The following is a 26,177-nucleotide window of genomic DNA, read 5'->3' as shown; positions in this document are numbered from 1 at the left end:
AGGAAGCATTTTCTCAGTTTTCTGTGTTTGGCAGGGACTGTTGGATGGAGTGATCCACCAATTTCAACCAAGTCCACAATCTCAGAGGTTGGGATTTTTCCCTGAAGTTACTTGTCTCAGTATGGTTTTATTGACCCAAAGTGCTAACGCTACAGAAATCGAATGTAGCCTGTTAATTCAGACCTTTGCTGCAACTTTCCCAAAATGCATTTCATCCTCTTTGTCAATACTCCTGCTCCTGCCACATGGTGTATTTAGATATACTCAACTACCAGCTCTCCTGGTACCTGGCATTTCTGGCCACATCATTTCTAAATTCTTTTTTTTTTTTTTTTAAGATTTTATTTATTTATTTGACAGAGAGAGACATAGCGAGAGCAGGAACACAAGCAGGGGGAGTGGGAGAGGGAGAAGCAGGCTTCCCGCTGAGCAAGGAGCCCGATGTGGGACTCGATCCCAGGACCCTGGAATCATGACCTGAGCCAAAGGCAGACGCTTAACGACTGAGCCACCCAGGCACCCTCTTTTTTTTTTTTTTTAAGATTTATTTATTTATTTATTTATTTGAGAGAGAGAGAGAATGGGAGATAGCACAAGAGGGAAGAGGGTCAGAGGGAGAAGCAGACTCCCTGCTGAGCAGGGAGCCCGATGTGAAACTCGATCCCGGGGACTCCAGGATCATGACCTGAGCCAAAGGCAGTCGCTTAACCAACTGAGCCACCCAGGTGCCCCTCTAAATTCTTTTTTTTAAGATTTTATTTATTTATTTGAGAGCATGAGAGAGAGAGAGAGAGAGAGAAAGCGCACCAGCAGAAAGAGAGGCAGAGGGAGAGGGAGAAGCAGGCTTCCTGCCGAGCAAGGAGCCCGATGCGGGGCTCGATCCCAGGACCCCGGGATCATGACCTGAGCCAAAGGCAGACCCTTAATGACTGAGCCACCCAGGCGCCCCTCTAAATTCTTTAATTAAACCATTCATCTCTTCTTCTGTGTCTCACAGACAGCTTAACCTACTGAAGTTTTCTCCCGTTGTTTAAAGCTTTTGGTTCCCTTCAGGATCTTTTATTTATTATAGATGTTACTAATTTTAAAAGAAATTCCTAAAAAGTAGAGGACAGTTTATAAGAGATGTTAGGTATGTGCATCTCTGGATTATCCTAGCTACTTTTATTAATAGGCTTACAGTTCATTTCTAGATATATGGATATGATTTGATCTATTTTTGGCTCTTACTAGCTTTTTGAAATTTGACAGTATCTATCCTTTCCAATATTCAATTTCCTCATCTAAAAGATGAAAGCACAGTCATAATAATTTTAATTCTCATGAGGAATAGATGAGGTAATTTATATAGAGATCTCAGTGCACAATTCCTGGAGTAAAAATAGGGCTCTGTAAATGTTAGTTTTAAATGATAACGATGATTATGATGATAATAATAATAATTATAAACCTGAAATTGAACAGCTATATATAGCCAGGGAAACAGTTTAATATGAAGCCAAGAATTTTTAAGTGGAATCAAAAAGAAACATTCTAATTGAAGTCTTCTTGAAGGTTGAGATAAATTGATAGCGATTAAGATATTATGAGAAAGATATCAATTTTTTCTAGTTGATTAGTATATTTTGCTAAAAAGGTATTTGCTACATGAATCATATTCTTTTAATCCATGTGACTTGAACATAAGATGCATGGATGCCCACTTGTCATGTTTCTTAATAGGGAGACACTTAAGGGAAGGCAGAAAGATGGTTAGGGGTCTCCTCTTTGATTTACAGTGACCTTTAGAAGTATGTCAGATGGGGACGTCCAAGTATTCTTTAGGTCTTTGAGTGGCGTGATTTGACATACTTGGTGTGCGTGTGTGTGCGTGTGTGTGTCTGTGTGTGTGTGTGCGCATGCATGCACACACATGCCCATGCACACGTGCACAAGACAGAGCGAGACAGAGGCAGAGACAGAGAGACAGAGACAGAGAGAGACGTTTGAGAACAATTGTGTCCTGAGACATTTGAGAGCAACTGTGTCCTTACTTACCCAGCTGTCATGGCCCCATGGTGGACATTATAACTTTGTTAAACCATGGTCTGTTTGATTATTATATATTACTTTAAATAAACGTTGATCCTTAAGCAATTGATTTAATAAAGATTGGGTGGCAAGCTTGCTCCTTTTCCCTTTTTTGTTCATTTGGTCTCCCTGTGGCTGGTTTTCTTGAAGCCTCAATGATTGTGGGGCATGTCATCACATCTCTCATAGTTTCTTTTTCTTTAAAACCAGCAAGTGGTACTAGATAATCTCAGAGACCGCTCACATCTTTCTAGTTCTGTAATTCTGCGATTTTTACGGTAATATCTCAAGTGTGACTCTCAGGCTTGCAACTTGTACCCTGCAGTTGTTTGTCCGTCCACTTGTTAGTGAGGCCTTTTTTTTTTCTTTCTTTTTTTAAGATTCTATTTATTTATTTGTCAGAGAGAGAGAGAGAGAAGGCACACAAGCAGGGGGAGTGGCAGGCAGAGAGAGAAGCAGGCTCCTCACTGAGTAGGGAGCCCGATGCGGGGCTTGTTCCCCGGACCCTGGGATCATGATCTGAGCCGAAGGCAGACGCTTAACCGTCTGAGCCACCCAGGTGTCCCAGTGAGGACTTTTTCTTCACTTGGAAATTAACACTTACCTTGCCTCTGAGCTAACAGGAGCCTCTAACTTATAAAGCTAACTTGTCCGAAATGCTTTAGTTTATTGGAAGCATGATGCACAGTCACTTTGCACAGTGTAAGGGTGGTGCCTCACAGCCCTTGTGCATTTGTACTCCCATGGTAGGTTCCCTTCATGCTAATGAGTGGTTGCTTGGTGTTATTCAGATTTAGACACTTATACCCTTATTATAGCCCAGCCTGTTTTCTGAAAAGTGAGTGATAGTCGAACAAGACATAATTATTCTTTAAAATTTATTTCTTTTTTAAAATCAGCACAGTGTAAAGCCTTGACCATGTTGTGTCTTTCCTTTTTTATGCCACTCTGGCCTTTTCCCCTGAAGACTTTCTCGTGAATGCCCACTTCTTTTCACTGCTATTTATATTTGTTGACTGTTTTGATTTTCTTAGAGTTTTATTGTATCATTTCTTTGTTTCAGATGTCATGTTCTCATGAGAAAAGCAAACATACCCAACGGTGACCTGGGACTGTGCCTCTGTTTCTGGAACTCAGGAAAGCTTTTGCTTCCTGTCATCAGTGGGTTTTGGAGCATCTGTTTATATTCTCCTAGATTCCTTTCTCTTGAGTAGACAGACCCATAAAAGAGAGGTGTTTGGAAGCTTGAGGTGGTCATAAATGAATATGAATCATGCTCTGAATAAGAAATTCTTTGTAACTTCTTAATAGCAATAGTAAGAACTATATTGTATGGATTTGGAGCCTGTCATTTTTAGTGACTAAACATGCAGACATATAAAACCCCTTTTATTTGGTCATGGCTTGCAATGTAGCTCTTGAAGAACTAGTGAAGAGAACAGTAATGGACACAGAACACTTTTCATCTGGTACCAGTTAAAACAGCACTAATTAGCATTATACTGAATCATTTGGCCTCTCTGGACCTCCATTTCATCATTTGTGGAATGAAGTAGTAGGTCTAGAGTAGGCTTTCTCACCCTCACCCTCAAGACCACTAAGACTTGGGCAATGGGAGTCATGCAGGGGTCACGTGGGGGTTTAAATTGTGCATGGGGGCACAAATGTAGTCATCAGGGTTGTTGTGCGTGGGGGTGGTGTGGGGTTGTTCTGTGTATTGGAGGATGTCTAGAAGCATCCCTGCCCCCTACCCACCAGATCAGTAGCACTCCCTTAGTTGTGACAACCAAAAACGTCCCCTAGGGAACAAAATTGCCCCTGTGGAGAATTACTGGTCTAGAATCACATTTTTGAAAGTATACAACAAAATGATATGAATCCAAGAGTTTGTGCACATAATTATCAAAGTCTTATGACAAAATTTCTTCTGTAGAGTGACATAAGTGAAGAACAAAATTTATTTCACTTTTACTTCTTTAGAAGCCTTCCTTGATACGGTTTAAATACTGCTATAAATTTGCTCCTTTCATTAAAATTTGAGGACTCAGTTATCAAAGTGTGAAAGAAGACACAGGAGAGAGATCTTTGAGTGAAAAATGCTTTATGTGTATAGATTAACACATAGAGTTGGGATGGGCTATGCTATTGGAGGGGTAGTTACTCAACCTAACCATTAAAGATAAGTTCTGGCATGCACAGACATTCCAGAATATTGTCAAATGGATGGATGATGAATAGATGGATAAATGAATGATGGATCTGTTACTAACTCATGTGACTTTGGGAACAGTATTTCATCAGTGACAAAAATGGTGGTCATGGAAGCCAAGGAAAGAGGTCACTATGGAGCCCCTTTCATTCTTCCATGGCTTCCATGGGTCCCTCCTGGGTCCCTGCCTGCCTCTGTTCTTCCACAGCATTTCCTTCTACTCCCCCACCCTTTTATATTTGTTGCCTGAATTGATTGTATTAGAGCTTTTTATATTGTATCATTTCTTTAAATCAGACATCATGATCTTACAAGAAAACAAAACCCACCGCGTTGACTGTGAAGCCACATCTGGGCATTCTGAAAGAAGGACTGAATCATTCCTCTCTGGTTGTTTGAATCAAACTAGTGATAGGATTCCTGATCTTTGAAAATCACTTCTGACTCAATTTCTAGAGTCCCATATCTTTCTTTGATAATTTATTCCAGAACAATTAAAGTTTTTGGTCAGAGGGATCTGTGTCGACAACTGTGATGGATGGATTTTGTTTGTGCTCTCCTAATGGTGTTATTGATCTGGCAGAGAAAAGTAGTTCCTCTCTTTTCTAGTTAAAGAAATCGAGGCCTGGATTTGTTAAGACAGAGAGCTTAATGTCTATAATAAGTGAGTAGTTATATGGGGGTTAGAACTGCTGAGCCCAGATCTGTAGCACCAAGATGGAAGGTAGATTCAAGGCATGATAGATAATTTGATACAGAAGTCTTGAATTTATAGTACCGGAAGATTGAAACATGTTTCTTTATGCTTTGTTTAAAAGTCATGATAATTATCCAAGGTGGTTACTTTACAGTACGAAAGCTTTGATTTAATGGGACTAGCTTCTCTAAACTGGACAAATTACTTAACATCGAGAACTTTCTTTAGAGTTTTATTTTAGTAAATGTTGCTCATGACCTGCTTTTTTCTCTCTAGACCTTCTCTTACCATGCCCCACAGGAACCTGACAGGAAGCTGCAATGTTAATTGTGGTTGTAAAATAGATGAGTATGAGCCAGTCTGTGGATCAGATGGAATTACATACTTTAACCCTTGTCTGGCTGGCTGTGTTAACAGTGGTAATCTTAGCACTGGGGTGAGTACATATCACAAGTTCCTGTACTGTTGTTGATCCAACATCCTGTGACAAGGACATGTTAGGATTCATATGCTAACATGTGGCTTCAGTCCCTCTTTTCAAGAAACTTCAAATAACCTACAAAATACGTCCTGACAAAGAGCCAGAGGATAGAGAATTATGCAATGCTATAATTTTTTTTTTCCCCTAGGGACGATTGCAGAATGTGGGTGCAGTGACTTAGTTCCACATCAGTCCTCTCCCACTTTACATTCTATGCCAACTCAGTGAAACATGATAAGGTTGAGGGCTAGGCCTCCCATTTCTTGCTCTGCCAGGGCCCTTGCGATGCATTTGAAGGTCAAGATGACCACATTTTGGTGCCGATAGAAGAGAATAGGAGAGCACCTTCCCTGATCAGAGTCTGTGAAGATGGGCAATGGCCATTTTTCATAGACTGTCAGTTCAAGCTCCCTTCCTTCCTTCCTTTCTTCCTTCCTTCTTCCCTCCCTCCCTCCCTCCCTCTCTCTGTCTTTCTTTCTTTCTATCTTTCAACTTTCAGAGTAAAGATATTTCTGTCAGTTCAAGAATAGGCTATTTTGAGAATTCCCTTCTCTGTGAATTATAAATAGGCTGTAATACTGTGGGAGGTTTTCATATTCTACTCAGTTCTTTACTGAGCCTGGTTTCATTCTTTGCATAAGAACAGATTGTAGGAGGCTGCTTTAATTAAAAAGGTTAAGGTGCGTTGACTTGTATGTGTAGGTGTTAAGGGATTAGACCGTTGACTGTATGTTTTGGGATTGTCATTTGATTTCTGAGTTTCAAGCTATACTGATAAATGGAGAAATCCTGTTGCTGGCTACCCATTATATAATTGAGGTCACCACACACACCAGTGTGTGACCAAGTTGGAAGAGACAACAAGATCTGTTTTCAGTGGCTAAGTCCTTCCCCGGAAGTGATCGACGGAGTCCTCTAATGCACAGCCCTCTTTCCTAAAAAGGGGCCAGCAGTCCCTGGAGGACAGATGGACAAATGGCACCCCATCCTCATATTTGTTGCTACTGCTTCTCTAAGTGGCTGAGAGCGCACAATGGCAAAGTGAGTTCAGCTGATGTCTGACAACATAACAGGCAGAAAGATTAATTGGTTGCTTTTATTTGAAATACCTTTTTAGTTCCTTGAATTAGCTTTTTTCAAGCGAAACAGCCAATGATATGTTCCGTGGTCCTGGCCCTGGAGTCATCATGGCTGCATCATGAATTCTCTGCATTAATTTAACAAATATTTACTTTAGGTCCTACACTGCATCCAGTCAGGCCTATGCTAGGTGCTCTAGTAGGCAAAATAAACAGAAAGCTTAGTTCCTGTGTTTTTTTTTTTTTTTTTTAAGATTTTATTTATTTATTTGAGAAAGCGTGAGAGAGAGAGCATGAGCAGGGGGAGGGCAGAGGGAGTAGGAGAGGGAGAAGCAGACTCCCTGCTGAGCAAGGAGCCTGATGTGGGACTTGATCCCAGGACCCTGGGATCATGACCTGAGCCAAAGGCAGACACTTAACCGACTGAGCCACCCAGGTGCCCTTAGTTCCTGTTTTTGAGGGGCTTCTCTAATCAGAGAGCCCAAGAATTATAACAGCATAGTTGTGACCAAAATGAGCATATGGAATGTGAACGCTCTAGAACAGTGTTGAAAGCTCCTTATAAAAGTTTAGGTTTAAACGATTTGGCTAAGCAGACACTGTTGGATGCACACTTTGGATCCTTACTGTTAGCAATGGGGCTGTATTTTCAGTTAAATATTATGTATATATTTTTAAATTTAAATTCAATTAGCCAACACATCATTAGTTTTCGATGTATAGAGTTCAGTGATTCATCAGTTGCATATAACACCCAGTGCTCATCACATCACGTGCCCTCCTTAATGCCCATCACCCAGTTACCCCATCCGCCCACCCACCTCCCCTTCAGCAACCCTCAGTTTGTTTCCTAGACTTAAGAGTCTCTCATGGTTTGTCTCCCTCTCTGATTTCTTCCCGTTCAGCTTTCCCTCCCTTCCCCTATGATCCTCTGTTTTGTTTCTCATATTCCACATATGAGTGAAGCCATATGATAACTGGCTTTCTCTGATTGACTTATTTCGCTCAGCAAAATATTATGCATATTTAAATACTAGAGCTATGTTAGGGCTTTTAACTTTGTCTTAATTTTCCTATGCTTTGGCTTGGCTCACAACCGATCTTTGTTATCCCTTAGATAAGGAATTACACAGAATGCACGTGTGTCCAAAGCCGGCAAGTGATCACTCCACCTACAGTCGGGCAGCGCAGTCAGCTCCGTGTGGTTATTGTCAAAACCTATCTCAATGAGAACGGCTATGCTGTGTCTGGGAAGTGCAAACGGGCCTGCAATACCCTTATCCCATTCTTAATTTTTCTCTTCATTGTCACCTTCATCACAGCATGTGCCCAACCATCAGCCATCATAGTAACACTCAGGTGAGAACTGCACTCAACTTCCAGGTGGGTTATACATTCAGAATTGCCAGAGTACACATTCCAAGCTGGGACTGATGTGGTAGTGTGGAGGGGAAAGCAAAGTCAGATGGTGCAGGGAAGCGCTCAGACATTTGCTTATTGAATTTAAGAGAAGTGTTTTCCCATGTCAGGAAGAGAAAGGAAGGTTGCAACGTTTCATACCCCAGAACTTTCTTTATTCAGATGGGTTCTAGTCCTGTAGTTTAGTGAAACTTCTTGGGGCTGCCTTTGCCTTCTTAAGTCTGGGCCCTATAAGGTTCAAGATCAGGAGCTGAAAGCTGTCACCATGTTAGCCACAAGGAGCCTGACTCCAGAGGGGACAGGAAGTCATTTGGTGACGTTGCTAAGTCTCAAGTATAGCAAAGACTATTATCTCCAACCTTGTAGGTAGTTAGTACCTCCAGGATCAGTGACGTTTCCCGCTGGGGCTGCAGTTCAAAATGCGGATTTCATGAATGTTACTATCATATAAAATTTTGGAGTTGAACCAAGGAAAGGACGGACTGGGAAATGTCATTTTTCAGTTGTTCGTGCTGTGTTTTGTTGTACATCCTGTTAGTGGTTTTTTGCTTATAAGAGAACACGGACGTTATTTTAACAGAAGTCCTGTTAAAAAATGTTGACACGGACCCAATCAGATCAGTGTGTTGCATGTGCAGTAAAGACTGCAATGGGCAAAGGAAGGAAGGGGGCACGGCGTGGTGAAGAAAAAGCTTGCCCACAGCAGCTTCAGGAGGACCAGGGAGGCAGTGAAGGAGCGGGGAGGAAAGGGGATCAGTCCTCATTCTTCCTTTACCTCCACCCTGCCCCCTGGGTACCCCACACTGTGCCCCACACTGCTGGGCACCTGTTGGTCACACCTGCTAGGACGTCATTCTTAGCAGGGCAGTTAGGCTGCTTGCTGCTTATTCTGCACATTTTGGCTTCTCTTCTTTATGGGATGCTGAATTAGACGTACGATAAGAGTACCCGGTGGGAAGGCCCATTGGTTGATTTCACTCAATTCCTCCATCAACAGATACTTATGGAGTAACAATGGTGTGTACAGCTTTGGCCAAATTGCTAGGAAAAGATAAGGGAGGTGGGGAAAAAGATGGCAGGTGCGCGGGTCCTGGGGAGGTCAACATGCTATACCTAGAACTCAGTGTGTATGAGACAGAAAAGAACAGGTACTTCATCATTTTAAAAAATGAATCCTTAATAATCTCACTCTTTAAACTTTAATTCTGCAAGAGATGTTAAATAACCCGGATCAGGGCTGCCCATGTCATTGCGCTCCAACATGGCAAATCACCAGCTGGCTTCTAACCCAAAACTTCAGAAAAGGAGCCCTTTAATCTTTTCTAATTACAAATCAATAGATTCCAATCTTCCTGCCGTGTAGGAATTACTTGGAACATATGTTTTGGGAAAAGAAGAACAACATGAGGTAGTGGGGAGGGATTCACTCTTTTTCTAACGTTTGACTTGTTTTTTATACTTTTCTTGGACTCTACTTATTTCTTTTTTTTTTTTTTTTTTTTGAATTTTTTTTTTTTTTTTCTGACAGAGAGAGACACAGCGAGAGAGGGAACACAAGCAGGGGGAGTGGGAGAGGGAGAAGCAGGCTTCCCGCTGAGCAGGGAGCCCGATGCGGGGCTCAATCCCAGGACCCTGAGATCATGACCTGAGCCAAAGGCAGACGCTTAATGACTGAGTCATCCAGGCACCCCTCTACTTCTTTAATTTCTTTCCTCATACTTTTCCTTGAAAAACTATGGGAATAACTTTCAGTCGACACACCTGCCCTCTGGAAAGTGTAAGCAGATAGAAAAAAAAAGAATGCGGTAGTTAGGATAAATTATTACATCTATTTTCACAGAACTGATTTTAGAAGCTCAGAGCTACTTCTGTACCTTCAACCATGAACCTTTGGCCCTCCACCAGTATCTGCCCAGAAACAGAGTTAATCAGAGCTTCTTTGGAGTCTTCACTGGGGAGAACTCATTGACCAATTCAGCTACATCAGCAGTCTTGTTTGGCTGTGGTTAATATACATATTTTGGCACAGCAGCTCTTTGGTGCCCATCTCTGTGCTAAGCAGGCTTGATTTGATGTTCATTTTCTTGAGGCCAGTGTTTTAAAACATTTCTTTCTTTCCCTTCATCATAGATCGGTAGAAGATGAGGAGAGACCTTTTGCGCTGGGAATGCAGTTTGTTTTATTGCGAACACTTGGTACGTTCCTGAATTTCCACGTGTGCCTCTTAGTTCCTCTTTACAGATGGCAGATTCTCACTGTTCTTTAAAAATGGCAAGTCAATCACTTGTTACCATTAGTAGTAGCTAGGATTTTATGGGTTAACGGAAGGACACAACTTCCTTATTTTCTGATTTGAACTGGAAGCTACCCAGTTCTGTGCTTTGATGAAACAGAACACACCTGACTTTAGAACAGTTTCTTTTTGACTCTGAACCTAAAGTGAAAGTGGGCTAAATTCCCCAGAGCGTTTTTGGTACGGTAAGAAATATTGAACCAAGCAATTGTAATGGGCTTAAGATCCTGGCATTTTTTTCCCTTTATGTCTTTTTAACATGAAAGTGATGGAAATCAGCACTCGTATTATTTGCGAAAATTTTAATTCCTTACCTCCTTACAGTAATTTTATTGGGCCGGGCAAAAGTATACCTATCAAGTTTTCTGAAAAGAAAAAAGAAAGATCCTCAAATGATACATGAGGATACATGAGGAGTCCCCTTTACTGATTAACAAGAGAAGCTCATTAGCACTGTCAATATATTGCAGAGTTCATTAGGGCATGGAGAACGTCGTTCAGATTTTGGCAAACACTGTATCACTCTGTCATGTTTTGGGACAATGCATGGGAAATATCATGTGAAGTAGCCCATTGCCTTGATCAATTTCACTGTATTTGTAATTGACTTCCCCATCATCAAGCATATTTTTTCTTTTGCAAGTAGAAGTCTGTCATTTTCTTGAGCTGTCGTTTCTTCCAGTAATCAGTATCATTGTCCACAGGACAAAAAAAAAAAAAAATAGGTTTTTTGATTTAAATTTTTAATTTCCATTTTGAAGGGTGAAACACTTTAAAATGGTATCATCTGACCCTCTGAAACATTAATCTTCTCTGGAATTATCAATTTATTTTTTATAACTTTTTTTATTATGTTATGTTAATCACCATACAGTACATCATTAGTTTTTGATGTAGTGTTCCATGATTCATTGTTTGCGTATAACACCCAGTGCTCCACGCAGAACGTGCCCTCTTTAATACCCATCACTAGGCTAACCCATCCCCACCCCACTCCCCTCTGAAACCCTCAGTTTGATTCTTGGATGAACCCTGAGAGATTATGGATTCCTGGAATTCTCAATTTGTCATTACGTTGCAGTTGGTGGCCCAGTCTGGGAGTAGGAACTGTCTGGTCATCCTCAGAGGCTTCTAGTTGCATTGAAAGGGGGGCTTGTTTTGTTTTGTTTTGTTTTGTTTTTGGTACTGATAAAACTTCGAAGTTCCCATTTTTCAAAGGCAGCTGGTGAAAGGAAATTCTGGCATGCTTTGATTTTGTTAAGAAGCTTGCCTTATACTTCCTGTTGAAAACTAAAAAGTTGTTTTCAAAGAAGGAAATTTGTTTAGCAAAGGGGTGGTTGAATAGGAAAAGAAAAAAATAGGTCCTCCTTTTTGCTTTGCTTGTCTTTGATGCCATGGAGTTGGGGTGGTTTCATATGGAATTGGAGGTGAAGGCAAGTCAATAAGAGGGATGTCACAGTGTCAGGAGTAAGTGGAAGGAGGACATTTCAGTCATCTATTATTTAATTCAACCTTGACTTAAGTTCTGTTGATTATGAAAAACTAGAGTTGGGCGAACAAACCAATTTCCATTTCCCCAAATTCCAAAGCAAAAAGAGAGTTTTAAGTGTTTTAGTAATGTCAACTTTTAATTGTAGTGAACACACCTCATTTGAAACGAATATAACATATTTAAAAATACATCGCTTAGTCCACTGTCTACCCTTCCTTCCTCTCTTCTTTTCTTCTTCCTTTTCTCCCTTGTTCCTTCCCATCACTTCCTTTTATAAACTCTTATTGAGGTTCCATGGGCTGTCCTGAGGGGTCCTTGGGATGCAAGGAATAAAAGGCATGGCCTCTGCCATCAAGGAGCTTACGGGTGACAAATCTGCAGACACTTTCATGCTACGTGATAGTTGATACAATGAAGGTGTATACAAAATGCAGTGGCAATACAGTGGCATCCGAGTGAGTGAGGAATTTAAAGGAGGGGTAGATAATAGCAAGGTGAACAATTCTGGGGATGGGGACACATTTCAGCAAAGGGAGTAACGTATGGTGAAGGAAGTCTACTTGGGTAGACTTTCTTTCTTATGGGAGTAAAGAAATATCTATCTCACAGCCCAAACAATGAAGCTACTACTCATCACAGATGTTTCACAAGCTTCAAAGATGAATTTCCTGCCTTAGTTATTTCTATGCTCCAAATGTCTTTATACAGTTTTCCATTTGATGTGGTTTCTGGCTTAGAGGGGACAGTGTTTTCTTCATACTCTTCCTGCACCTGAGGACTAGAACCCAACCCATAAGAACTAAGTATACTGAATTTTAGTGGTTTATAAAGGGTCGTATAGTCTCTTGAGTATTTAATGGCAAAATTTGATTTTTAAGTTTAAAAGGATTGCCTAATTGAGATTTTAAGCAATCGACATTTTTACAATCTCAAAATCAATAGCGTATTCTGACCGAGTTGCAAACTGGAAGATTTAAAGTATTTATAACTTAGTGAACGTTTTTATAATAAATATATTATGATAGGATGTGACATATTTAAAACAGTCAAGTAACACAAGAAAACCAGTGCCCTCCACTGGTTCTAGAGGGTTCTAATTTACAAATCTGTTTTCTCTGATAAGATGGGCTAAATATTGTTCTTTTTCTTTTTCTCTACAATGCTAGCATACATTCCTACTCCAATTTACTTTGGAGCAGTTATTGACACCACCTGCATGCTCTGGCAACAGGAATGTGGAGTGCAAGGCTCTTGCTGGGAGTACAACGTGACATCATTTCGTTTTGTCTATTTTGGTTTGGCGGCCGGCCTGAAATTTGTTGGCTTCATTTTTATTTTTCTGGCCTGGTACTCCATTAAATACAAGGAGGACGAGCTGCAGAGGCAGAGGTGGAGAGAATTTCCTCTGAACACAGTGAGCGAGATGGTGGGCCACACCGACAACGCCAATAAGGGTGCCCGGACTAGATCTTGTCCAGCTTTCAGCAGCCAGGGGGATTTCCCCGAAGAGACTGGTCTGCAGAAAGGGATCCAGTACACAGCACAGACCTATCCGGGGCCCTTCCCCGAAGCAATAAGCTCCTCCCCAGACCCGGGGCTGGAAGAAAGCCCTACTGCCATGTAGCCTCCTCCTGAAGCTTGAAAATGGAAGACTTTAGTTTTGTTGGTTGAGTTGAATATGGCAACTTGAGAAACACCCGTGCCTTCTTTTCTTTCTTTCTTTTTTTAACCTCTAAAGACACAATCCTCAAACCAACAAAACTCAGTATACACAGCCACTATTGATTGAGGGCTGGATACCTCAACAAGACTGAGAGCCTTTCCCCCCTTCTCTCCAAGAAGGAGGAGTTTAGATAGATTTGTTACCATTTCCGCTATGTTAATTTCATGCTCGTGCTCCAATGTGGTATAAGGCTGAGAGGTGCCTGGTTAACAAAATCACGGGAAGTGTCCTGGCTGTACATATCATTACCATACACTCCAAACAAAGGTGAGCTTGACCATGACTTTGCATTTACAAATCAAGAGTTTTTAGATATGAACACCTACTGTGAGTTCCGCTACAAAGCACAAATGAATTTGCCTCAACTATGCAATTTTGATTGGGAACATGTAAGTGCAGCATGTTAACTTTTTCTTTCAAGAGACTAAAGCAGATAACGTTTTGAAAAGAGGACAATAAACTTTCCCTGAAGTACTGTTAATAGCATTTTAAGCCATAGCAGAGTTATAAATCAGGTAGAATCTTTCAGATGCTTCAAAGGAATCATATGCATAGTGTGACAAAAGGAACAGCTACTTTATTTCATAAGACATATTCTCTTTTAGTCTGTCTGCCCCATCATAAGGTAAAGAGTCTGCCGAATCATAAAATCTGATAGCTTGAATATAAACTCCAGTATTCTTTTGCCAGGGGCTTTAAAACTAGTGTGCTAAACAATATGGCTAGAACCTAATTTGAGATGCATCATAAGGAGAGAAACTGATAGCTTTCTCATCCAGAGAAAAATGCTGCAGAAATTCTTTTAGCTCTCATGGGCCCACACAAGGGTAGCTAAGAATTGTAACCTTGACACTCAAAATAGTTGGAGAAAGAAATTCCACAGAGGTAAGATTGAGTCCCATCTGATTGCTTTAGTTGTACGCCTGGAAACCCTAGCAAATCTGTATCACTTTCTTTCTTATGTACAGAAAATTGCCGTGGTTGGCCCCTGAAGCTGAGTAATTAAATCAGGAAACCTATACCTGTGATGTGAAAATCACTCTGAATACAGGAGGAGGGAGATCTGTGAGCTATGAGAGTATGATCCTAAGTCATGATTGAAAATTATTTAAAATCAACTTGCCTGTCATACTGAATTCCACTTTATCAGAGTTAGAACAGTTTTGCATCTCTCTTTGATTCCTTCCTCCTGTTAACCTTCCCGAAGCAATTCTGCGAGAGGATTTTTCTGTTCCTAAATGCACTTTGGGTTCATTATCCGTCATCCTTTTCAGTTCCTGCCAGCACATCCCTTTGACTTAGGTGCCACACAGAATGCTTTCTACATGATTCTGAAGGTAGATGCTTCCCAGCTGCACTCTGGACTGATAGCAGGTTAACTCCTGGGATCTTGGCTGCTCAGAAAAAGAATCCTTGACAACCCGGACTTAGGAGGTACTGTAAGGTCCAAATACCAATATAATTGTGAACAGTTTCTGCCAAGGAGCCTATGCTTATGTAGGGGCTAATTTGGGAACTGATTTCCTTAGCTGGCTTACACTCTTCCACAGAGGATACATGAGGGACAGAACTGTCCCATGATTCAGGCTTTTTGCCCTTCACCCTTGGAGACACTGGTGGAGTTCCGTGAACAGTTCAAGGTTGTTTTCCTCTCCACCTGAGAACGGTGTTGTCAAATGGTTCTTTTGGTGGCATGCAGTTTTTGGAGAGGGTTATCACTATTAGACCGAATAATGTCTGTAAGGGGTTGAGCCAGTGGACAGGTAACAAGGACTTCCTTTGGAGCGGTCTCATTTGGCTGAGTCATAAGTCTGCTGTTGCCTGTAGTTACTGTGGTGTCTGTCCAACTTCCCTCCATGTGGTATATATTGAAGGTCTTCAGAGAATGTTGCTGATTAACTTAGTGTCTACTCTGCTCCCTCAGGGTTCTCTTTTACTCTCTATGGGAGATCTTTGATCCTTTAGATCCTTTAGAAAGTTTCCTTTTGTGTTGGAGCTAAAGATATACAGGATGGGGAGAGGTGGTGTTTTCTTAATTCTCCTCTAATTGCTAAAGAACTGCATTGAGAGAATTTGGGTGGGATTAGCACCTTTTTTTTTTTTTTTAAAGCTAAGATTGTATGTTCCAACACTCTTAGAATCTCTCTCTTCTTGGTAGTATATTTTGAAAAGGAGCTGCTCTCTGAACTCCAGGGTAGGAAGTGACAGACTCTTCACATATAATTAGATGGTCCCCTTTCTCTACCCTGAACAGTCATCCATCCAGTTCAGCAACCATTGACCAGTTCTCTATCAGGCACTATTTTAGCCAATTACCCATCTGCTGCTCTATGAAATTCTTTAGGTTGACCTGCCAAAATTCAAAGAAATTGGCCTGAATTGTACACCACAATTGTTAATATTGTACTTCCTCAAGTATGTGATACTTATAAACAGTGGGTGTATCATTAATGTGTTGTTGGTTCATGTAGAATAAGTAATGAAAAATCACAGAAGACTGAAGTTTTAGAATACGTACCAATTAAGAATGCTTTGGGTCCTGGTAGTATCCTTGGAATATTGCATAGTCAACTAAAGTGACTATTTTATAAATGGCACCATTTAATTGTAGATATGAGGTTCTTATATGTTTGTTACTTCATGGTCATAGCTCCCATTATAAGTTTAATTCCCACTTTCCATGAACTTAGGCTTCTAATTATTTGTTTTGAAAAAAAGGTCACCTTGTTCTTTTATCAACTCTGTAGATTAATGTATTAATAATGTATAACTATTGTAAGTTTAATTCCCACTTTCCATGAACTTAGGCTTCTAATTACTTGTTTTGGAAAAAAGGTCACCTTGTTCTTTTATCAACTCTGTAGATTATAATGTATTATTTGGCTTTAATATGCAAGTATAATATCTATGAGTCTAGCCTATTAATTTAGAAACACCCAGGGGGAAGGTGGGTGGTTGGAGCACATTTTTTGTTATCTTCATTAGTATGAAGTCCTTATCCTTTGTAGGTAGATTTAATTCTTGAAAACATTCAAAAGTCATTAGAACTAAGTTGCGGGGGGGGGAAGGAGGAGCAGAGAAGAAACAAATTATCTTTTGTGGAGTGTTGACTATTTCAGAGAATTTTGTCAAGGACTTAATATACATCATTTATTTTAATACTGTTAATAACTTTGCAAGATAACTATTTTTATTCTGTTTTTTTTTTAAACATCATGAAAACTGAGGCTCAGAGAGGTAAAGAGATTTGTTTAGGATTGTACAGAGTGGCCAAGTTAGGGTTCAGAAGCAGGTTTCTGTCTCCATCACTTGCTTCTTACACTATATGATGCCTACAATGGTTTTGGTTAACAAAGACAAGTGTGACTATAATTTAGTGAGGTAAAGCATTTCATTTTTTGCTTTCTGAAGAGTAGAGAAGTTATTATTCCTTTGTGTAGAAAAAAAAATCTGTAGGAAACATCAAAATTTAATGTTTAGATTTTCAAGGTAAATTTACATTTATTTAGCTAAGCGTTATATTCAAAGTTGTCATAACATACCTCAAGTATTTATTTATAGTTCATATTTAATATAGAACAAATCCAATTTTGATGTTAGCATTCTCAGTAGAATTTCTGAAATGAATCATGAGGAAATGTGGTTCAGATTTATTGAATCTGAGCTCTGGGGATTTTCAGTGTATGCTTTCTTTTTTGTGTTTTCCTCTTTCAGAATGTTAACATTTCCATTAATTTTTAGTGAATATGGGTTTTAAGTTTCCTAAATAAAAGTTTTAAATGAACATATACAAAGTGCTACATGTTAAATGAACATAGACAAAACGTTACATGTTATGTACCAAACAACTGGTGCGATTGTTGCTGTCAGTCGCTGTGCTGTGGTCACAAACGGGAGCATGCACTTGGAAATGCAGCCATCAAAGAAGGAGGAAGTCATAATGACCGTCCTGCATTTTCACCAAACTACCAAGAAAATTCTTCCTCCATCTGCAATTCCAGCTTGCATTCTTTGGTGGACGTGGAACCAGAAAGTTTCTTTTTGGAGCCTGTTTTGCATCAACCAAAGAGCAGCTGCATGGTTTTTGAATGGACCTGAAGCATTTCTGGAAATTCTCTGGTGTGCCCAGGAGCAGTAGGAGAGCCCAAGTCAATTGGCCAAGCCAATTATACTTTTAGCCTGTGTGGACTTCAAACATCCTCGGTGGTGCAGAAACACGAGTCTAACTATTGCTATAGAGGTGCATCTGGAGTCTTCTAAGTAGCAGATAGATATCAAGATACTGTACAATCCCAGAATTGCCTAGACTGCAGGTTTGCTAGTTCTGTTCTCCAGACCATCGGTGGCCTCTCCACGTTATTTGTAACTCCTCTTTCCTGGCGTAGAAGGGCGTGCCGTGGCGGGCAGGCGAAGGTAGTAGTCTTGTGCGCTTTATCTTTTCCGTTTTCTCTCCTTTCCTCATCTTCTAGGATGCTGCTGGCTGTGTCTGTCCCAGGCTTCTTGCTACATTGGAATCAGATCTGTGTTATGTTTGAACAAGTTCTTTTAAGCACTTCATTTTTACTCAGCCCTAAGAAGGGTCAAATATGATGAAAACCCTCCTTGGGTATTTGCTTTTGCAACATTAAAAAAAAAAATGCCTCGGTGCTAAAAGTATTTGATGATGCATGCTCACCACACAAAATGTAACACTGAATTTACAGTGTTTCACTGGCAAGGGACTGCATGTGCTTTGCTTTTGGAAATCTAGAGAGCTTCCCAGAAAACAAGCACTCCTTATTCTCATTACTGCAGTTAATCCATGTACTTTGCACTGCAAACATGAGGACTGTAAGGAAGAGTACCTTTTCTATGGAAAACTCAGTGCTTTTGATATTTCTTTTAGCAAGGATAATCAGATGCTACAAATAATTTCAGAGAGAGGGGAAAATGAGTTCACTTATTTCTTCTTATTTCTTCTCCAAAAAACTGACACCCTTGTGAGGTGTTTTTAATAATTGGGGTTTAGAAGGTGTCTTTTTCTGGTATTCTATTACATGTTAAAATCAGAGGAGAAAATATCCAAAACTAAAGTCATTGCAGGGACCTATTAAACCAAAGGGGTGAACAAATAGAGTTTAAACTTTGTATCTAGAAATTAAAAATCAGAATAATAAGGCTTTATAGTGGGCATTTTTCTTAAAATACATACCTCTACCCAAAACCCCAAATGTTAATTTAGAAGCACGAAATAGGCAAGTCCACCTCTAGCTTTTCAGTTAAAGGAGATGTAATACTGCGTCAAATAAATTGGCATTAGGATCCTGGTGGAGTGTGTGTTCGGTGTGTGTGTGTTGTGTGAAAGTGTTGGTGATGAAAGGCCATTTTGAATTGTTACATAAAGGAGTTTGATTTTGTGATTTTTACAATGAGTATTTATTTGGAGACCTCTTAGGGTAATTTAAAAGATGTTCAATTTCCTTGTGTTTAATGAAATCTCTTGTCAATGTACTAATAAACTTTGGTTTACAACATCTTGAATACTTGACCATTGAAAATTAAGAAAAAAAGTAAAAAAAAAGAATAAAGTGTGTTGGCTTGAAATTAGTTTGTCTCTGAGATCTCTTCTGATGGACAGCAGAGTTTGCTAAGGCATCCAAAACTTTTGGGTGAGAGGAGGAGGGAGGCAAAGGAGCTCCGGAAATAACAGCATGACTCACGCCTGGAGCACAAAGTGGTTATTTTTAGAACCTTGCCTGGAGCACTCCATAGGTGTAAAGCAGGGCAATTGATTTCCATTTCTCACTCAGTCACCCCTCTGGCACAGCTCAACTAAAGGGTCACAATGGCCCAAGATACAGGAGTTACGTGTGTGTGTGTGTGTGTGTGTGTGTGTGTGTGTGTGTGTGTGTCTTTGCTGGTTTCTGGATAAACACTTATTTTCCTCCAGGGCCTTGTTCATTCATTGTGGAAGCCGTTTATACAAAGGGCAGATAGTACCCTCATCCCCAGTCTACCTTCTCTTCATCAATGGGTGCAATTTAGGCAATTTAGAGATTTCACTCGACTCTCTTAAATATCCCACACACTCAAGGGAGAGGCAGAATCATTTCAGATATTGGGCTTTTTGAAAGAGACACACTAGAAAGTTTCTTTTTAAGAAATGAGGAGAGAGGAAAGGTTATGAATGTGGCCACTCATCTTCCTTGTATTAGCCCCAAACTTGGTTCAATCTCAGCATTTTAAGAGCTGTTAAAAAGCATCCAGTTCTTTTCTTCTTTTAAAAATTGCCAGCTGAGCGAAGATGGCCTCTGTAGCTTTGGGGGGGGCGGCAGGGGGGGGGGGGGGCGCAAAAAACCGTTTTTAATTGCAAAAAGTCTTTGGAAAGCAAGGAGATCAATATTTGGTACTCACTTTTGTATTTAAGCGTCAAAGTCTGATGCAGTTCCAACTCATAATACCAATATACATCAGTAGAAAGCTAAACCCTTTTTTGGTCTTCTGGATTGGCTAAGATCCTAAGTATCAAAGAAAGAGCAAGCCTGCCATGGATCAAGCTGTTCTAGCTGTGTTCTTGTCTAAACCTAGTGCCGCTACTTTAGAGATCAATGAAGTGGCAGCTTTGCGAAGGGCGGAGCCTGGCTGGAAGGAAAGATGTCATGAGTTGCGCTAGAGTGACACCTAATGGTAATGATGGGAATCACATGCTTTAACCTCTCATCCCTTCCGGTTTCTGGGCTTGAGTTGTAATGGGGCTTTTTGTGACCAGATTCGTATTAGGGTGACAATGACATCTCCTCTTCTGCTGAAACCCATTAGTAATTGGATTGGTTCCACAATGGCTCTGGGTCACCTGTGCCGTTGGCGCTGGAGGTAGGGTAACGAAGAGGAGGACTGGGGGTAGAAGACATAGATTCTGAATTCCTGAGTCCTGGGAGGCACACGGGTGTAGGGGCTAGAAATTCAGAATAGACGGTAGCTACCTTTGTGCACCACTTAAGTGCATTTGCTAGCAGAAAAGTGAGGCAACGCTCAGCACAAAAGACCTCAACATTTGTAGCTCCCTTTGTCCCCCAACCCTCTGCAGTGCTTTCCCCGATATCGGGGAGCAGGGTACTCCCTAGTCTCAACAGGAAATATCTGCTTTTTGGAAGCCATTTTCTCTGCTTATTTTATGCAATAGTGGGCGCACTATAAGGCCCCAGGTACTGTGTTGCTGAAGTCCTCAGCATCAGTGACACAACCAGAGGAAGTTGAGTTAATTAGACCAGTATGGACAATAGTTGCATTAGGTAGGTCTCTTGTCAGAAATGGGACAAATGGCAAGGTCATGAATGTGGCCGGTCGCTTTCACTCCATTGGCCTCAGGCTTGGTACAACATCAGTGTTCTCTTCCTTGGGGGAAAGTAAAGTAAAAATGGCTGAGATACTGTGTCCAAGGGGTGGGGGAGTTGAGGGAAGTTTACATGGAAAGAAAAGATAAAGTTTGATAAGGTAAAAGGGAAAACAAAGTACGGGAATTGAAGAATGGATGAGATTTTTACAGGTTGGGATGGGGAATTCAGACTTGGGAAGGTGGCACTAATCCAGGGGAAGCTGGTAGTTAAAGGCAAGGGGGAAGGGGAGCAGATGGGTAGCTGGAAGGCTAGAGCTTCCAGTGTGTGTGTGTGTGTGTGTGGGGGGGTGGTTGTTAAAAATCACCGAAGATTTCTGAGCAGGAGGCTGAGGTCTGAGCCAGGTAATGAAAGACAGCAAGTGCAGGATGAGATGGAGTGGGGCTGGAGGGGAAGGGGCTTAGGGTGCTATTACAACTTTTCCAGCAGCTTCGAGGAGAGGTCATGAGGGCTTAAATGAACCAGGTGGTGGACCACACTGAGGTGTTAATTGCTCTAAGATCTTTTGTTTTCTATTAAAATAAATTTTGAAAATATTGAAAATATTTTCCAAATACATTTGGAAATATCAAGCAAATAAAATTTGAAAATATCAAGCAGAATTGGATTAATCGGGGGAATTGAGGACCTTCTTATAGCTGAGATCATAGTAGCTCTAAAGCAAGTTCTGAACAATAGGCATTTAAAAATCTTTTTTTAGAAGAGCAACATGTTTCGGTACATTTGGCATGGGGTGGGAGTGTTAAGTCTTCATTCCTTCTCTCAACCAAGACCCCTGCAGATAGGGTTATTTTATTTTTTTTAAAAGAAGGCTCGGAGGAGCCTCAGATATTATCTAGTTTGGATATGGTAAGTAGGTTTGTGTCTTATTCTCCAATACCAACTCGACAGTGTAGCTGGCTGCATTGAGAAGGATTCTAAGGGTGCAAGTGCTCTGGCTTCATGCAGCAGTGTCCTCGTGCATTAGCAATGTCTCCCCTGGGCACGTTTTAGGAAAAGAAAGCACAGATGTGATGTATTTGCCATCCTCGAGTCATACCTCTTATTTCACAGTCAAGGAGAGGTTATGTGACTTTCCCCAGCTCGTAGGTAGTAAAATTTAGAATTCATGTCCATTGTTTTTTCCACTACTCTTTCCCACATGGGGTTTCACTATGGTTTCTCCCTTCCCTGATCTGGTGTGGTGTGGTGTGGTGTGGTGTGTGTGTGTAAACGGAGAAAGTGGAGAGGGGCTAGCCCTGCCTCTGGCAAACCTCTTCTTCTTCTAAATCGGTGGGAAATGGGCAGTTGGGGAATCAGCTCAGCCCTCTGGGCATCAGCTCCTCAGAGATCAAACAAGGTCAGTCGGCTAGCCAATTTCTAAGTACTCTTCAAAATCCGAGTCTCTTTCATGCCCTTTGCACATAGTAAGTACTCCATATATAGTTACTGAATTGAACTAAAATGGAATTTTCTTCAGGATAGCAATATTTGGCTTAGTCACATTTTGTAGGAAAGGAGCAAGAAGGGAGGCAAAATGATGTTGCTTTGGTCAACACTATTATCTAAAACTCTTCTCTTGATGAATCTGTGGTGTTATGGCCTGAATTGTGTCCCCTCAAAATTCAGATATTGAAGCCCTAAGCCCGCAGTGTGACTGTATTTGGAGAGAGGGCCTTTACAGAGGTAATTAAGGTTAAATGAGGTCATAAGGGTGGGCCCTAATCTGAAATGACTGGTGTCTTTGTAAGAAAAGATGCCCGGGCTGCACATGCACAGACAACAGGGAAGGTGGCCATCTGAAAGCCAAGAAGAGAGGCCTTAGAAGAAATCAAAGCCTCTTGGTCTTGGACTTTCAGCCTCCAGAACAGTGAGAAAATAACTGTCTGTTGTTTAAGCCCCCCAGTCTGTGGTATTTTGTTATGGCAGCCCTCGCAAACCCATACAGATGGTTCCCTCAATTATCTCAGGACTGGGTTAGCACATCTCAAAAAGCCCTTTGCTTTTGTTTCTTCGCCCCTTACTATTAACCTTCACAGATTGTCAGCCCCTCGACCTGCAGAAGAGGAAGCTCCTCAGGAAATCTGGAGCAGGAAAGAAGTATATGGCATTTGTCAGCTGGGAGAAACGAGGTATTGGAGGGTGGTTGGGTCTTGATCAAAGTCCATGGCCCCGTCCCCGGTGAACTGGGGCTTCCTTCAGTGGATCGGTCCTCTTGCTTTTGGAAAACTCCGTCTGCGCTGCCCAGAGCCGGCTATATAATTTGTTGGTCTGGTGAAGTGAGGGAAGGTGGGATTCCTTGTTCAAATATCTTGAAAGATGTCAAGATGGTGACAGGAGAGGATTCAGCCAAACACTGGCCCTACGTAACTGCTCGGGGGCCATGGCGGGGGGCCAGTCTTGTGCTGTCTCTGCCACGGCCTCCCTGAAGCAAGGAGGCAAATCTACACTGAAATCATCAGTCTGAGCATGTTCTAGAATACATGGACTTTGGGGCAGTTTTACAAATGTGGCGAATATTCAGCCATGTCCAACTGAGATCAGGACTTGATTTTACCTGCAAAGAATGGGTGTGGCACTAAAACTTGGTAATAAGCTCATTTCTCTGGAACAGGTAAAGTTTAAACACCTTTTATTTCAAGAAATATTGCTTCTAGACTTTCCCGAAGCCAGAATTGTTCTATAAAAGTATCACAGAATATTACACAAGATTAAAAAACACAGTATGCGTCCTAATAACTTGAAACCTTTTTACAAAGCACATCATTCATGACCATAAATATGTTTCTTCTGTCATTCAGCTGGTGACACACACATCTGATAAAGAGCTAGTTAATTTTAACATATGTACAGAGTCTATGATAAAGACTTAAAGTTATCAAAGATTCAACTACAACATATTAAATTTTCTTTAAAAGAGTTTACCTTAAACACTTAAAGAAAACATAATTTACCTATGCATTTGAATGATCTAAAAATAAAAAGAAAATCACTGTTAAGCTAAAAAAAACCTTCTTGGGAAGTTGGCTAGGGTACTGATAATTCTCACTGAGGTAATCCTTTTGCTGGTATTTAAAAATCTAATACATAACAAGAATATTTTCAAGAATACAGAATTTCAAAAGCTGTCTTGTATTATGTCTTTAAAAAATCAGAACTTGGTAAAGGCCTTAAAAATAATCATATAACACATATGGTGTGTTTAAAATATGAAACATTTGTGAGTTTGTTTTATTGAAAAAGATTTCTTATATAAATTCAAAACTAAGCATATATTCTCAAAACTTGACCTTACTAGGCAGGTCAAGAAAACGAAGATGAGCAAAAAAAGTCTTCAGTCCTTTTATCCTGTTAATAAAATAATAAAAATTTTGCAATCTGAAGCATATGATGAACACTTTGAGGCTAGGCACAGAAAGAGCAGACAATCTTGGTTTTGTTGATTTATTTATTTTTACTGCCAACATCGTTAGCCATGCCTTTCTGCTAATCAAGTTTAGCAAGTCGAGGAAAACGCATGCAATGTCTTCTGGCAAAAGTGTATGCTGAACAATATGTCATCCATACTGTGTGTCATTCTTGGGGTCTACTTCCCGTGGTCACACTGAGAGCAAGGAGTGAGACTATGAAAAGCCTATGGGAAGAAAAAAAAAGACTAACCAAAGAGACATGGTATTCTGATCTCAAAGTGCAAAATCATTGAAGGTGATGGCACTGAAAAGTTCCAGTGGTTAAAAAAGGAATCAAAACCACATTAGGCGGGCAGTGGAAAATGTGCTGAAAAATTCATGGAGGAGGTCAAGTTTTAGAAACCCAGAAAGTTACAATTCTAGCCATCTTGATTGGATAATATTTGGATAGGTATATCCCTATCATTTTCAAAAGATAATACTGTTTGTCTCCCCACAAACAAACACGAGTCAACCTTTCTTTCTATTCTGGACCAATCGTGAATTACAACACTGAGTCCCTGTGTGCCTCCTGCTGACCTGCGCCCTAACTTCTGCGCCTATGTGCCTAGGGTAGCTTAGAATGTTGGCTGTCGTGATTGCCTTTATTAGTTTACTAACAAAAAGTTAAAAAAAATACTGTGTTTAGGGTAAGGTCACAATTTCAGCTAATCGGAGGAGAGTGGAAAGGAGGCACTGCCTTCGAGACTCTGTAAGCTCCCCGTCTTGTGACTCTTCGCCTTGTTCAACATCCTCTTCTCGCTGTTGGAGTTGGTCGGCTGCTCCCTGGCAGACGTATTGATCGGCTGATGAATGAAATCCACATCAGCATGCGCAGGAAGATGCAGCTGATCTTCAAAAACATCCTCGCCTGGACTGCCCCCCCGGGGAAGAAGATCAAAAACATCCTCGCCTGGACCAGCCCCCCGGGGAAATTCTTGCTGCAGCTGGGGCCTGGGTGGCAGCACCAGCTCTGTGAGGCCGTTGCCACTAAAATCGCTTGCAAGATGATTTCTCTCTTCGTGCTCCATCCACGTGTCAGTTTTATGATTTCTCCAGTGTTCAGAATTCAAACGACTCACTTCGGGAATGTCGTTGTTCCATTCAAGTTTTGTCTCTGGACTGAATGTTGGTTGGTTCAAAGGCAGGGTTCGAAGGTCAGCCGGCCAGGTCCAATAAGGCGCTTCCCCAACCGTAGGACTCGGGTCCTCATCTGACTCCGCGGAGGCTCTCTCTACTGGCGCAGAGAGCTCAGCAGATCCAGCCAGGGACCCATCACTTTGAGCAGTTGCAGTCTTATTTGTTTTGTCTTGCCCCTGGTGGCTGTTCAGCAGTGCAAATACTCTATCTACATCCTTCAAGTAATTAGTCCAGTCAACCAGACTAAGTGTATAGTTTTGTCTGTCCTCATAGACACTTTCGTTCACTCTGTATAAATCCTCCAGACCTTGCCAGTTGACATCTGCAGCGAGGCTGGGTGGATTAACCTTCCCATCCATCCCATAACTGTCCTCTGTGAAAAGAGAGAGGGAGGTGGATCATTAGGGGAGAAAGTATTTCTTACTTATCGGACAAGCAACTTACGTCGTTTTTAGCAGAGCAAATCCATTTGAAATACAATGCTAAAAAATATTTTCCCCTAGTCATTTGTTGTCAGGGAGGGGACTTAGGTTACAGAAGCGATCGAACAGTAACAAAACATTGGAAAGAGGCACAAACGAGTGCAAACCTCTCTGATGAAGCACAGTTGGTGATGGAAATGCATGGCATCATCGGTCAGGGGGCTGGTGTTTTACTCCTGGCTCTACTCAAGGCAACTTTGCAACCAGGACATCACATGAGTGAGGCTCTCTGAGTCTTGGTCCCTCATCTGTCAGATGCGAGCATAGATGTGTGATGGAACATTTACCATC

General features: G+C 41.1%; 2 protein-coding genes across 16 annotated transcripts in view; one reads left to right on the top strand and one right to left on the bottom strand.

Annotated features, from left to right (window-relative positions):
- Nucleotides 1-26,177, top strand: part of SLCO5A1 (solute carrier organic anion transporter family member 5A1) — a 300,426-nt gene that overhangs the window by 260,631 nt on the left and 13,618 nt on the right. For 3 of the 4 annotated variants that reach the window (XM_073892871.1, XM_073892870.1, XM_073892869.1), the window contains 4 exons: nucleotides 5,253-5,412; nucleotides 7,654-7,895; nucleotides 10,086-10,150; nucleotides 12,907-19,027. In XM_073892871.1, the coding sequence (XP_073748972.1) occupies nucleotides 5,253-5,412; nucleotides 7,654-7,895; nucleotides 10,086-10,150; nucleotides 12,907-13,364 (925 nt within the window). In that variant the 3' untranslated portion in view covers nucleotides 13,365-19,027. Of the gene's footprint in view, nucleotides 1-5,252; nucleotides 5,413-7,653; nucleotides 7,896-10,085; nucleotides 10,151-12,906; nucleotides 19,028-26,177 lie in introns of those variants that run through there. The other variant, XR_012378229.1, reaches the window with a different exon arrangement.
- The window catches only part of SULF1 (sulfatase 1), a 175,419-nt gene continuing 172,672 nt past the window's right edge, over nucleotides 23,431-26,177 (bottom strand). For 9 of the 12 annotated variants that reach the window (XM_073892861.1, XM_073892863.1, XM_025870700.2 and 6 more), the window contains one exon: nucleotides 23,431-25,777. In XM_073892861.1, the coding sequence (XP_073748962.1) occupies nucleotides 24,933-25,777 (845 nt within the window). In that variant the 3' untranslated portion in view covers nucleotides 23,431-24,932. The remainder of the gene's footprint in view (nucleotides 25,778-26,177) is intronic. The other 3 variants (XM_073892866.1, XM_073892867.1, XM_073892868.1) reach the window with 1 other exon arrangement.

Source organism: Callorhinus ursinus, unplaced genomic scaffold (genome assembly GCF_003265705.2).
Source record: "Callorhinus ursinus isolate GAN/ISIS: 27379988/994484 unplaced genomic scaffold, GSC_fseal_2.0 scaffold5, whole genome shotgun sequence".
Classification (NCBI taxonomy): Eukaryota; Metazoa; Chordata; class Mammalia; order Carnivora; family Otariidae; genus Callorhinus; species Callorhinus ursinus.
This window is presented reverse-complemented; position numbering and strand designations above follow the sequence as displayed.